Source organism: Amblyomma mixtum, chromosome 8 (assembly GCF_055824585.1).
Source record: "Amblyomma mixtum isolate Tamu chromosome 8, ASM5582458v1, whole genome shotgun sequence".
In the NCBI taxonomy this organism is placed as follows: Eukaryota; Metazoa; Arthropoda; class Arachnida; order Ixodida; family Ixodidae; genus Amblyomma; species Amblyomma mixtum.
The window spans coordinates 127,688,924-127,700,469 of record NC_143019.1 but is presented as its reverse complement, the minus strand read 5'-3'; the positions used below and the strand labels follow the sequence as shown (position 1 = coordinate 127,700,469).

The window sequence follows — 11,546 nt, the reverse complement described above, 5'->3', positions numbered from 1 at the left end:
AGAATAGACGTGCCCCAGACAGCAGATATGCAAGCGATGAACACAAATGCAAGACATTCGCTGAAAAAAAAAAGACGCACATGAACAGCACCGGCAATAAAACGCTATCGTGCATTGAAGCCTACTGCACATGCAATGGAATCGCAAGTGGAGACCCTCACAATCGCAAGTCGAACAGTTTCACAAAGCTTGAAGACTCTTCAATTGCAGAAGCTGACTTAGGCGTTACTGATAAGCATGCTTTTGCCAGTGATACAAGAGTGTCACTTTCCATGCTTCTTTTCATCGAAATCAGGCACAACTTTATTAGCTGGATCAGCGGATTGATTCATAATGGAATACCAGTGCTAACTTGAACATCGTTGATTAAAATCACCACAGCATGAGGACCCTTTACGCAGTGGGTTTAAGCACGCGGCGTTTCGCCATTGATGCCGCAGGCAGATGCTGGGCTGAGCTGAAGGCCGGCTGCAAAGTGGAGACGTTGCGGGCATGTGGCGACGACTTCGTGCCCTACGCCAACCAGGACCACCTGTCCATCTCCGGCAAAGAGTTCGAGGACGCATGCATGTGCGTGTAAAATCTGTTCATAACGTCTGTTTCACTGCATAGGCTATCTGGGTGGCCGTTGAACGCTGTAGCCATGGTTCAGCAACTGGAGTTGTGCGACGCGTAATAGGGAAAGTGTCACTATTTGGAGGGAAGAGGCGAATTACAAGTGGACCTTAGCATAAGCAGGGCGGTGAACTTCCGCGTCACCAGTATCCCGCACATATTAAACAAGGCAAAGAAAAGTTCTTGTGACGCAGACTTTCTTGCTTTGCAGCTAAAGTCCATACCAAAGGCACAGCAGAGTCCAAACGCTTCATTTTAAGATTTGCTTGGCCTGTATTAATCAACTCAAATCCAAACGCGGATATCATGATGCTTCCCTAATTTATGTACGTGTATAATTTTGTTTGGACCAGGGCTACTTGCATAACAATGTTTGACATGAAGCCCACATGGACGGGTGTGTTTCTGCTCGCTTTATGTCGAACATGGTCTACTTTTGGTTACCGCGCTCGCGAGGTGACTCCCAAAATTTCCCATGACAAGCATAAGTAACGCAGGGACCTAAAATAGGGTGTGAAAGTTCAATTTTCCGTTTCCGTACAAGCTTGAAGTGGGAGAAAAAAAAATTGGCAGTGGCTTAGCTTTGGTTAATCCTGGATATACAAGCGAAAAGCTGTAGTTGTGCTTTGTTTGACGCCATGGCTGTCGCAGTTCGCGCACAATGCACTGCGAACACCACGATAATGGTGTAGGCAAGCGCGTTGTTAGCCCTCCTTCCGCATGCGTAGCAACTGTGGTAAGCACGCGGCTGCAACGAAAGGACAAACGGTGGCGAGGATGAGAGTGCGCAGTAGCCAACTCCCTCGCTACCATTTCTGGGTCTTCTTTTCCTCCTTCCATGGCGAATGTCTGCGCCTCTTCTACGGCCGCCGCCGCCGCTCGCGCGTTCTTGCAACGCCTTGTGAAAGAACCTTCTGCTCTTGGGACGGCGTCGGCGACCGTGCGGCAGCGGCGAGACGTAAACCTGTGGCGAGGAGGAGAAGTGGCGACGTAGCGCGCGCCGCGGCGGTGCCCAGGGGTGGCTCACGCGAAGCGCGGTGTTGACGAGCCTAGTGAAGCTTTTCGCTTCAAAACAACGTGGACAAAGTGTTTCTTGACGCAAGTTCACGAGCTCACGAAAGAACATCGCCGCATGGCAGTACAAGCCATGTAACTTCCAGAAAACACTCAACCACACTGCGTTCTTCTGGGAAGCAGACGTGCAGATACACAGGTACAGGCAAAGTATGCACCGCCTTTGCGAAAAGCAACCCAGCAGCAGGTTTTTGCTTGTCCGCTTTAATATATGCGGACGATATTCTACTGTTAGCAGGTAGCCGGGAAGGGTAGCAAACTGTGGTTAATTCTTGTGGTGACGAAGGAGATGCTTTAGACTTCTGTTTAGGGCTAGCAAGTCAGGTCAGATGATTATTAACGATTCAACTGATGAGGCGCTTACTATACAAGAACATGAAATATCCAGGGTGGCAGAATACAAACATTTGGAGGCATTGGGAAACGAAGGAGAAATATACATGAAAAAGCACGAACAGCATATTAGGGCAAAAGGGCGAACAGATTCTGGGATAACGAAACAGAACCCATTATGAGGGTACAACTGATATCAAGTACTGAGAGTTATTTGGAAATTAATAATGGTGCCAGGGCTTATTTTCTGGAAGGTGGTTTTGCGCCCAAGAGCAGAAGTTCAGTAGAGATTGCAAATTAATGTTAGCACCAGGTGCCCACTGCAAAAACCACGAACGAGGCAGTGCGGCAGTTATGGGCTGGGTGTCATTCGAAGCATGGAAACCTGAGAGTAAAATATTATATGAAAAACGCCTGAGAAAACTGGACAATAACAGGTGGACAGCTCAGCTATTTAAACACTTATATATAAATAGCGTTGGCTCACAGTGGGGTAAAAGGACTTGGAAACTGACTAGTAAATCTGTAGGACACAAGCACAAAGAAATAAAGAGCTTTAAACGACAATTAAAAAACACAGAATGTGAAAATTCGATAAATTCAGTTGAAAAGAAGTAGAGTGCAGACCTATGCTGAAACTGGAAAAGGTAGACGGAAGGACTCTTTCTGTGTTAACTCAAGAGGCAGTGCCCTACTCTTTGAAGCTAGATCTTGGCGCCTGAGAGCGCGCAGCTAGATAAACAAATTTAATGTAGATGACACATGTGCAGTGTGTGGTAAGTTTGTGGAACCAATTGAACATCTTATGCTCAAATCTGGGGGTATGCATCCGTATGTCGACGCAGGCACACTTTTCGTGTTGCCCTACGATTTAGAGATAGCAACGGTCATTTGGACGAATCTGCGGTGGAAATGACCAAAAAGTGATTGGAAGATTTGTGGCTTAAAAGCACAGAGGTCAAATAAGGTTAGCAGTATAGGAATACAAATTTATTTATAGAAAATGTCGAATATATTGACAATTTATAACAGCGTTAAAGAGGTAGAAAAAAGCCCAGCAAGGTGGCAGCTGCCACCACCCCGTTTCAAAGGGGACGCTCCTATAATCCATCCATCCAAGTTTATGCAACTTGCCACTTAACTATCCCCGAAAGCAAAAGAACGAAGAGGCGTCGCCTAACCTGATGTGATAGAGCGCCTGGCGGGAAAAATTGAAGGTCGTGTGTTCGTATCCCACCTATGGCATGCGGTTTTTTTTCTGCTTTAATGATTTATCCTTAAGCGATAAAATAATCATACTCTTATCTCCCACTGATTGACACTGTCAATTAAAAAAGGAAATATTCCGCTTTGCTCCTTGCTTTCGATGAGTGTTGGCTTGCTTAACGAGCCGCTGTTTTTACTTCATGCTTGTATATATATTGAAACAGCGCGGCTGACAACAGACGAAAACAGAAACAGACAGAGTGGTTACAATATGCATATAAGTTGAACCATCAACTAGCCCGCTTTTCCTCTTGCCTTTTTACTTCGCCCGTCTTCTCAGGAACGTGCATGATAGTACATTACCCATTGTAGCAGGGTCAAGTAAACTACCGTCATTTTCGGGAACTGCTCTTGGGACCTGCTATTTTATGCAAGTAATAGGGCACAGAAGGCTTGTGTTTACGGTCATAGGCAAAAGCACGTTTTTTCTTTGTTGTTGTTTAAGTTAGATTCGTGCTTTTAACTATGCAGTCTTTCTGTCTCTTTCAGAAAGGACAAACAGCAGATCGCTTGCTCACTGCAGTTCACAACTGACTGCCTGGACGGCCTGTCGAAGACCGCAGGAGTGCTAGCATTAAGAGCAGTGCAAGGGATTGTGGACGACATTTGTACAGTCGATTCGGAGCCGCACAAAGGTACGTTTAATAACACGCAGGCGTGCACACATTGCGCTAGGCTTGCTCTCATCTCCCGCTAGGATTTCTGGCTTATAAGTTCAGTTCTGAATCAGTAAAGTGTATTTGTTCGATAATGATGGGCCTATGCAAACTAGAAAAGTTAGTGCTTCTTTGGCGTTATTTTCTTGCTGAGATTTAGAAACGTCCCAAACGCATTCAGCATAGATTCAGAAGCCTCTGTGAAGACCAAAGAACTTGAATAAGGCTGACAACTGGGTGGGTTGGTACTGAATCATTTTAAAGCCAGTCAAGAGACGCAACAGGAGAAAAGAAGAACACATCCGTCCAATCACTGTTTTGGCATATGCGAGCGCGCATCTTTGTGCGAGTTTTCTTTTTTCTTTCCTTCATTAAAATTTCTGTTGTCAGCCCAGCCGTGTCTTGTGTTCTGGTTTTCTCCTGTGTTGCGTCTTTGCGCTGGTTTTAGTAGGCTTTAGGAAGAATATTGCTAAAAGTGAATGTTCACTGCATTACACACCTGATATTAAGGTAGTTTGGCTTATGGGGTTTAACGTCCCAAAGCGACTAAGGCTATGAGAAACGCCGTAGTGAAGGGCTCCGGAAATTTCGACCACCTGTGGTTCTTTAACGAGCACTGACATCGCACAGTACACGGGCCTGTAAATTTCGCCTCCATCGAAATTCGGCAGTCACGGCCGGGATCGAACCCGCGTCCTTCAGGCCAGCAGCCGATCGCTGTAACCACCGATCCACCTCGGTGGCTTCTTAGATTAAGTATTTTTTAGCATTCAGGAAGACGTATACTACTGTCTTGTGTTTGAGCGAGATTAAATCGTCAGCGCGACCTCCTTCAAGCTGAGACACCGCATTACAGCACTTGAGAATGCGCTTGTTTGTAGAGCGGGATTGTGAAAGGGGGATAAATACGTTTTCCCCCCTTAACCGCGGCTGAGGCAGTTCAAAACCGCCAACGCCACCTCATGATCGCGAGCGCTACTGAGCGCAAGCCGACGACGGAGGGCCTTGCTCTGAGCGGAAGAAAAGGGAACAGCACTCTGGCTCACAAAAAAACATTTATTGCTAGATGAACAATAACACCAGCTAGCAACAGGATACGTTGAAAAAAATTGGCAGTGGCTTAGCTCTGGTTAAGCCTGGATATACAAGCGAAAAGGTTCAATTACGCTTGGTTTGACGTCATGGCTGTCGCAGTTCGGGCACAATGCACTGGGAGCAGCACGATAATGGGGTAGGCAAGCGCGTTATATAGCTCTCTTTGCGCATGTGTAGTAACTGTGGTAAACACGCGGCTGCAACGAAAGGGCAAACGGTGGCCGCCGCTCACGCGTTCTCGCAACGCCTTGCGAAAGAACCTTCTCCTTTTGGGACGGCAGCGGAGACCGCGCGGCAGCGGCGAAGGGTAAAGCGGTGCCGAGGAGGAGAACGGAGGGGGTGGCGAAGAGGAGGAAGGGGGCGCCATGGCGGCACCCGGGGGTGGCCCACGCGAAGCGCGGTGTTGACGAGCCTAGTGAAGCTTTTCGCTTCAAAATCGAGGCCGCGAGACTCACCAGCAAGGTTACGAGCGAACGTTCGGCCACGCTAGGATAGGAGAGAAGCTCTGCGGCCCAACGGGACTAGTTAGAGGGGAAATGCCCCATTATGCCTCGCCTCGCTGTCGAAGAGCGGAGCGCCGCGCTGAAACATACTATAGGGTGCTTCGATGCCAGTGCCGCTTTTCAAAAGCGGCACAAAAGGGCATCGAGGCACCCGAAAACATACGCGTGCCACGAGTTCCCGAGCAGAAGAGGGATACCTGTCTCCCGCGTGCGCGCGCGCAGCTATCACGCCCTGCGTGGCGCTCTTGTCGCTGCAATGACGGCGCCCTCCCTTAAGGTAGTTAGGGTAACTAATTAGGATGGGCGCATCGCGAGAAAGCAAACTAAAAGGAAGGAAGCATATCTAGTTTATAGAGTATGTACTATCGGGGACAAAAGTGTTATACTCCACGCGGCTGGAGCCGGAGCAACGGAAAACTGCGGCATTTTGGCGATCTAAAGCCCGAAACATTGAAATGAGCCAAGCGACATGCCTGCTGATAATAAAGGTCACGCGTTGGCTGTCTCGATCCCAGATGCCGCCTTTAGATGTCATTTACGACGCAGTTTTCCATTGCTCGGGCTCCCGCCGCGTGGAGTATATACCACTTTTGTCCCCGATAGTACCGCCGTTGATTTTCAGGAACCCTACCTATAGCAATCTAGAATTAAAAAGAATACAATGCCATGTCTGTTGGGGCTGCGAACATGAAGATCTGCTGTCGCAATACAGCCAGTTGTCTTAAAGCAGGTACCAAACACTTGTCTATGTCAATTTGCCGCTCTTCTTTGATGACGATAGGTTGCTTGTGTGGGTAGGGAAAAAAAATTACCACCGTAGATTATTATCTAAGAAAGCGACCAGCATCCTTAATCTGTTTAATTATGCGTGAATGTCCTTAGAACACACACATCTAAAGCACCTAAAAGGAAGACTAGCGTTGGTGTGCTCTCTTGGAGAGTGACTCACTGTGTTTTTCCCATCCTTCTTTTGTGAACCCCGCCGCGGCGGCTCAGTGGTTACGGCGCTCGGCTGCTGACCCGAAAGACGCGGGTTAGATCCCGGCCGCGGAGGCCCGTGGAGGCCCGTGTGCTGTGCGATGTCAGTGCACGTTAAAGAACCCCAGGTGGTCGAAATTTCCGGAACCCTTCACTACGGCGTCCCTCATAGCCTGAGTTGCTTCGGGACGTTAAACCAAACCATCTTTTGTGAGGACAAGCTTTGGCGGCGTTTTTGAGAGGTTTTCATGTGCTACTACGCACATCAACTCAACACTCCTTCCTGGCAGGAAGCGAAGCAAACTCCGCGTCTTCTACTAGCTGTCAGAGCTCTGTCAGCCCCTAATCATCCTGGCGAGCGTGGCAGCTTAAAAAAGATTGCTCCGTTTTTTGAGAGCGTCAAGCCAGCACTATACGATATGACTTTGCTGCATAGTTTTTGCATACTGACTACCCATTTCTCTTACTTCCTATCCTCCTTACCCTTAAAAGCCTTCATCAGTTTCCCTCAGCATTCGGTTCGTTCTCCTGGTTAACCTCCTGATGGACGGAAGATACGAGTGTCCCTTTTCAAACGTTACGCTGCAAGTGTCCAGCATGCTCGGCTTTTTTTAGTTATATTTCTGGAGCAGTGTTATAACTCGGGATATAAATTCGCCAGTTTCTTTAAATACATTTTTAATACCTACACTTCTAAACTTTCGTCACCTCCTGCATTTGAGCCTGTAAACTTCCAATCCCTGTTTCCGAATATCCACCGCAAGTTCATTCACATGACCGTTGTTATATCTAAAACCTTAGCTATCAGGGAGAGTGACTGTGCCTGCATCGACATCCGGATGGATACCATGACATTCGAGTCATCATCATCATCAGCCTGACTACGCCCACTGCAGGGCAAAAGGCTCTTCCATGTACCTCCAATAAATCCTCCCCTTTGCCAGCTGCTTCCGTCCTATCCCCGCAATCGTTTGTGCAGATTTACCGCACACCACATGTGTCACCTTCTCGGTTATATTTCTTTTGTAGCTGCGCGTTCTCTGCCACGCTGATCTAGCTTCAAGGAATAGGGCACTGCCTTTTGAGCTATCATGGAACGATTCCTTCCTTACCTGCCTTTTCAAAATTGGATATAGTTCTACGCTGCGCCACATAGAAACCAGTAATCCACATGAGCCAGACTACTACGCTGTGGTATAACATGTTCGTTTCTGCTTCCATGTTGCCCACTCGCTACGCTCAGAGTACCAGAAGGTCGTCCCCTGCATGAACTCTGCCGGCCCCAAGCTCAACGCCTGCTTCGAGAATCTGAAAAGCAGCGTGCAAAAGGCCGTGGTCCATGCTCCTACCAAGAAAGTCCTTCACCACACCTGCTGGTTAGTACAGGACCCGTAAGGTTTCCGTGCGCCTGTGAGCTAGATGGCTGGAACAAATACGTGTATGTCGCGACCATTCAATTGGCAAGACTCGGATCAGGGGCCAAATTACGAAGTGCTCTCATTCTGTATACCGTTTTTGAAACAATCTCAAAATACCCGCGCAGTGTGGAGGCTTTGCGGTGGCGCATTCGCCTCACATTCAGGAGCTTCCGAGTTCGATCCCTAAAGGGCCGCCTGCTACCCGCAGCTATTTTAATGGTTACAAGATATCCCTCGGCCTGGTGCTCGGCTCTTTTTGACAAAATGCGTGGAAAAGGGCATTTCATCAGCCATAAGCTCCTCCAGGGATGATCGATCCTTGAAGGACTGAAATCATCCTTGTGCACCTTGCGTCGTAGTGCCTGTTCGAGCCGAGCCCACAGTATATGAGGGAACAGGCGCCTTTTCCAAGCCATGCGTCCTGAGAAGCCGAACCCCTGGCCGGGCGACGGTTTGCACCCATTTAAGGAAAACGGTGGGTAACAGGCCGGCAGCGGGATTAGAAGCCACCACCTCCCGAAGCCGAGGTGGGTGCTCTACCGCGAGGCCACATCCGCGGTAAAATGCACCTGACCACACCCTGGTCAAGGCCCACCAATAGTAGCAGACCTCTCAGACTGCTTTGCGAATACTTTCAGACTGAGAGCAATTCGTAATTAGGCCGCAGGTAAATGGGCTTGAGAACCGGAACCGCTTGACATGTCGAGTGGAAATCTCGAACGCTGCGTGCTATTATGACACGTCGCTGAATAGCTGCATTTGTCATGCCAGGCAACGCTGCGTGATAGGAATCATGACTTTAGGAGTATGCGCTGTGGTCTTTTTTTTTGCTTTCTTCGTAATGGGTTTAAAAAACCTTCCTCTTTGAGCTGTATCAACATAACTGGCTGAAGCAGGGCGAGTGTAGGGGCACGTCATCTCTTGGGCCGAACACAAAAAGCGAAAGAAAGGCAAATGAAGTGAAATGAAAGAGGAATAGTTATATTATAGCGTGCATGGCATCTGCTCGGCAGCATGGAAAAGTGCTAACATTTAAGGATAAGTGGCAGCTCGTTTACATGGGCAGGATGTTAGAAAGGATGAATTGTAAGTTCTTCCCAGTATTTCTCAAAAGTACTAACGATTCGAAAAGAGTTATCTACGCGCATTCAACAGGGCGCATGTTTCCAAATGCATGTTGCTTATTTTTTTTAGCTTTATTTGACATCATGTGTACACAATGTCGGGAACATGGGCAAAAAGCCGGAAAAAGCGCGGCATGACAGGGCCCATGTTTCCTATTAATAAAGGCTGCATATGTTATGAATTCTGGTAACAAACACAATTTGACAACAGCAACGATTAGGAAATGGTACAAAGATCACCTCTAAAAAACATAGTTTAGTATTTAATTCGACATAGGAGTATGAAGTACCAATGAAGGTTACTAAGAAAGTCAATTTGGAATACAAGTGATTCTGATATGTTACAATAGTAATGCTTATTAATAGCTTACTATACAATTCAACATAGCAATATGAAGTAGCAATCAAAAATGCAAAACAGAATTTGGAAAATACAAAACTATCACAAATTATCACAGTTCCAATCAAACAGTGTGAAAAAGTTTACCACACAGACATTCCTATTATTCCTATTTATCCTATATTTTGTTATATTGTGACACGCTGCCAAGAACTGTAGGTTCCCATTGGTCGTCAAGAGCGGTTTAGTTGAGCAAAGGCTAGTGCCAGCGATTACTGGCTTGCTTTAATAGTGAAGCTGAATTAATATAGTCGTTTGATAACATTCGTACGCGGGATTTGTTATTAATCGAACAGCACCTCCGACCTGATTCGTGATGGCAGCCGGAAAGATAGTTGCAGCGCCAACAAAAACATCGGCAACCAAAAATCTCTCAAAACAGTCAAAGCGTACGGTAGCCTGTGCTCTCTAAAATGGGTAGCCAATGAATGCAATTGCTTCGTGGCCGTAGTTTGCAATGTCTGCATTGACGGATCCTCCTCCTTTCTTTCTCTCAGTGCGTACGGCAAACTGGTGGACTGTATCGGTCAGGCGCTCGGGTCGTGCGACGGCGGCAAGGATTTCTTGTTGGAAATATTCGAGCGTGCGTTCGGCAAGGTGCTGGCACTGGTGTGCGCCGAGCATACCCGGGGATCCGAGGCTTGCAGGGCGTTGCCGAAGCTGCCCTCACTGGGACCGAAGGATCGGAAGATCGAAAACTACCTAGAGCTCCTCGCCGAAGCAGCCGCAACGTTTGAGCAATAGATGCTGCACTGACCCTACCTCTGCTCGTGATCAGCATTCTTCACCTCCTCTCCTCCCTGCTTATAACAATGTTTATAACGAAAATTGTTAGATCGAACCCAGGACCTTCTGAAAGTGAGGCGGATGCTACATTACAACGCCGCCGCTTTGGTGCTGTGACGCTTCGTTCAGTACCTCTTGTCGCGCTCTGCAGGGTGTCATATAAAAACCATTCATTGCCGCACACTGTGTAAAAGCCGCCATAATGCTCAGTAAACCTTTGGAAAATCATTCACAGTCGCATCCACGTTCACAACCCGAGCTTATTCAACACGAAGACTACCTTGTCGGTGACCAGCGCCACTGTCCTGCAGCTAAACGAATTCCCATATGAGAGCGCGCATTTTTCTGAACCTCAGAGTAAAATCATTCGAACTTTCTTGAGATTTCTAAAAGCTTTTTAAGAGGTACCGCGCTCGATCTTGCATATGCACACCTTTTTTTTGCTCCTCCTAATAATATTCCTAACAGGATGCAAGATAAGCTCTCTGTTCGCTTTGAAATAGTTGCAATTAAGGCCCCTATGTCCCAGGATGCTTCAAGTAGTTGCAGTTTTCAGAAAGTTCCTCTCACCCACAGGGAGGATCAGCTGCTCCAGCGCAGTACTCTCATGCACATGGTCACGCATTTTTTACTGGTGAGAGTAGATGCATATATTCTTTGGTAAGAAGTAAAGTGTTCAGTTATTAGTGCGCGAGCACTAAAAGCTGCTGTTCATTGGTATGAACCTTCCGGCAGTTGCCCCACGTGTCATCGCGGCCTTTGTGCAATCTGCCATAAGGCTTTGTGGCTCACTATACATAAACTCCCGTCTCTGTGGAGCGTCCGTGAAGAGTGTATTTTTTTTAAAGCGAAATGCGGCAGCTCAGAAGTGCTGCCCCCCCCCCCCCCATCCATCCTTTCTCTTTTTATTCTTTCACTCTCTCCTGCATGGCTTCTCCCCACCGAGCAGTGAGACAGTGAAAAGCTCGCTACAGCGCTCATCTCTACAGCCCTCGCAACCACTACAGTAGCCCAGTGGTTATGGCGCTCGGCTACTCAGCCGCAGTAGTCGGGATCAAACCCGGTCGTGGTGGCCGTGTTTGGATGGAGGCCAAACGCAAAAGGTGCCAGTGTGCTGTGCGATTGCAGCACACTTTAAACATCCCCGCGTGTTCGAATTTACTCCGGAGCCCTCCACTACAGCACCTCTTCTGTCAATGCCACCTTCCTCTCTTTTCTACGGCGTGGTTGAGGTGTCTTCCGAGAAGTGACACAGTTAGTGCATTTCCTTACCTGAAAAACCAGTTTTTACTTGACGA

At 47.7% G+C, this 11,546-nt stretch overlaps 1 protein-coding gene across 1 annotated transcript; it reads left to right on the top strand.

Moving 5' to 3' along the window:
* Positions 1 to 241: 241 nt before the first annotated feature.
* On the top strand, positions 242 to 11,118 carry LOC149334276 (uncharacterized). Its single transcript, XM_089556230.1, has 4 exons — positions 242 to 570; positions 3,778 to 3,923; positions 7,764 to 7,896; positions 9,960 to 11,118. The coding sequence occupies exons 1-4, from the start codon at positions 383 to 385 to the stop codon at positions 10,204 to 10,206; spliced, it is 714 nt and encodes a 237-aa protein (XP_089412356.1). The 5' UTR covers positions 242 to 382; the 3' UTR covers positions 10,207 to 11,118.
* Positions 11,119 to 11,546: the final 428 nt, after the last annotated feature.

Coding starts and splice junctions, on each gene's coding strand:
- LOC149334276 (XM_089556230.1), top strand. CDS start 383: ATGAGGACCCTTTACGCAGTGGGTTTAAGCACGCGGCGTTTCGCCATT. Junction 3,924..7,763: donor CGATTCGGAGCCGCACAAAG/GTACGTTTAATA, acceptor CGCTACGCTCAG/AGTACCAGAAGGTCGTCCCC. Junction 7,897..9,959: donor GTCCTTCACCACACCTGCTG/GTTAGTACAGGA, acceptor TCTTTCTCTCAG/TGCGTACGGCAAACTGGTGG.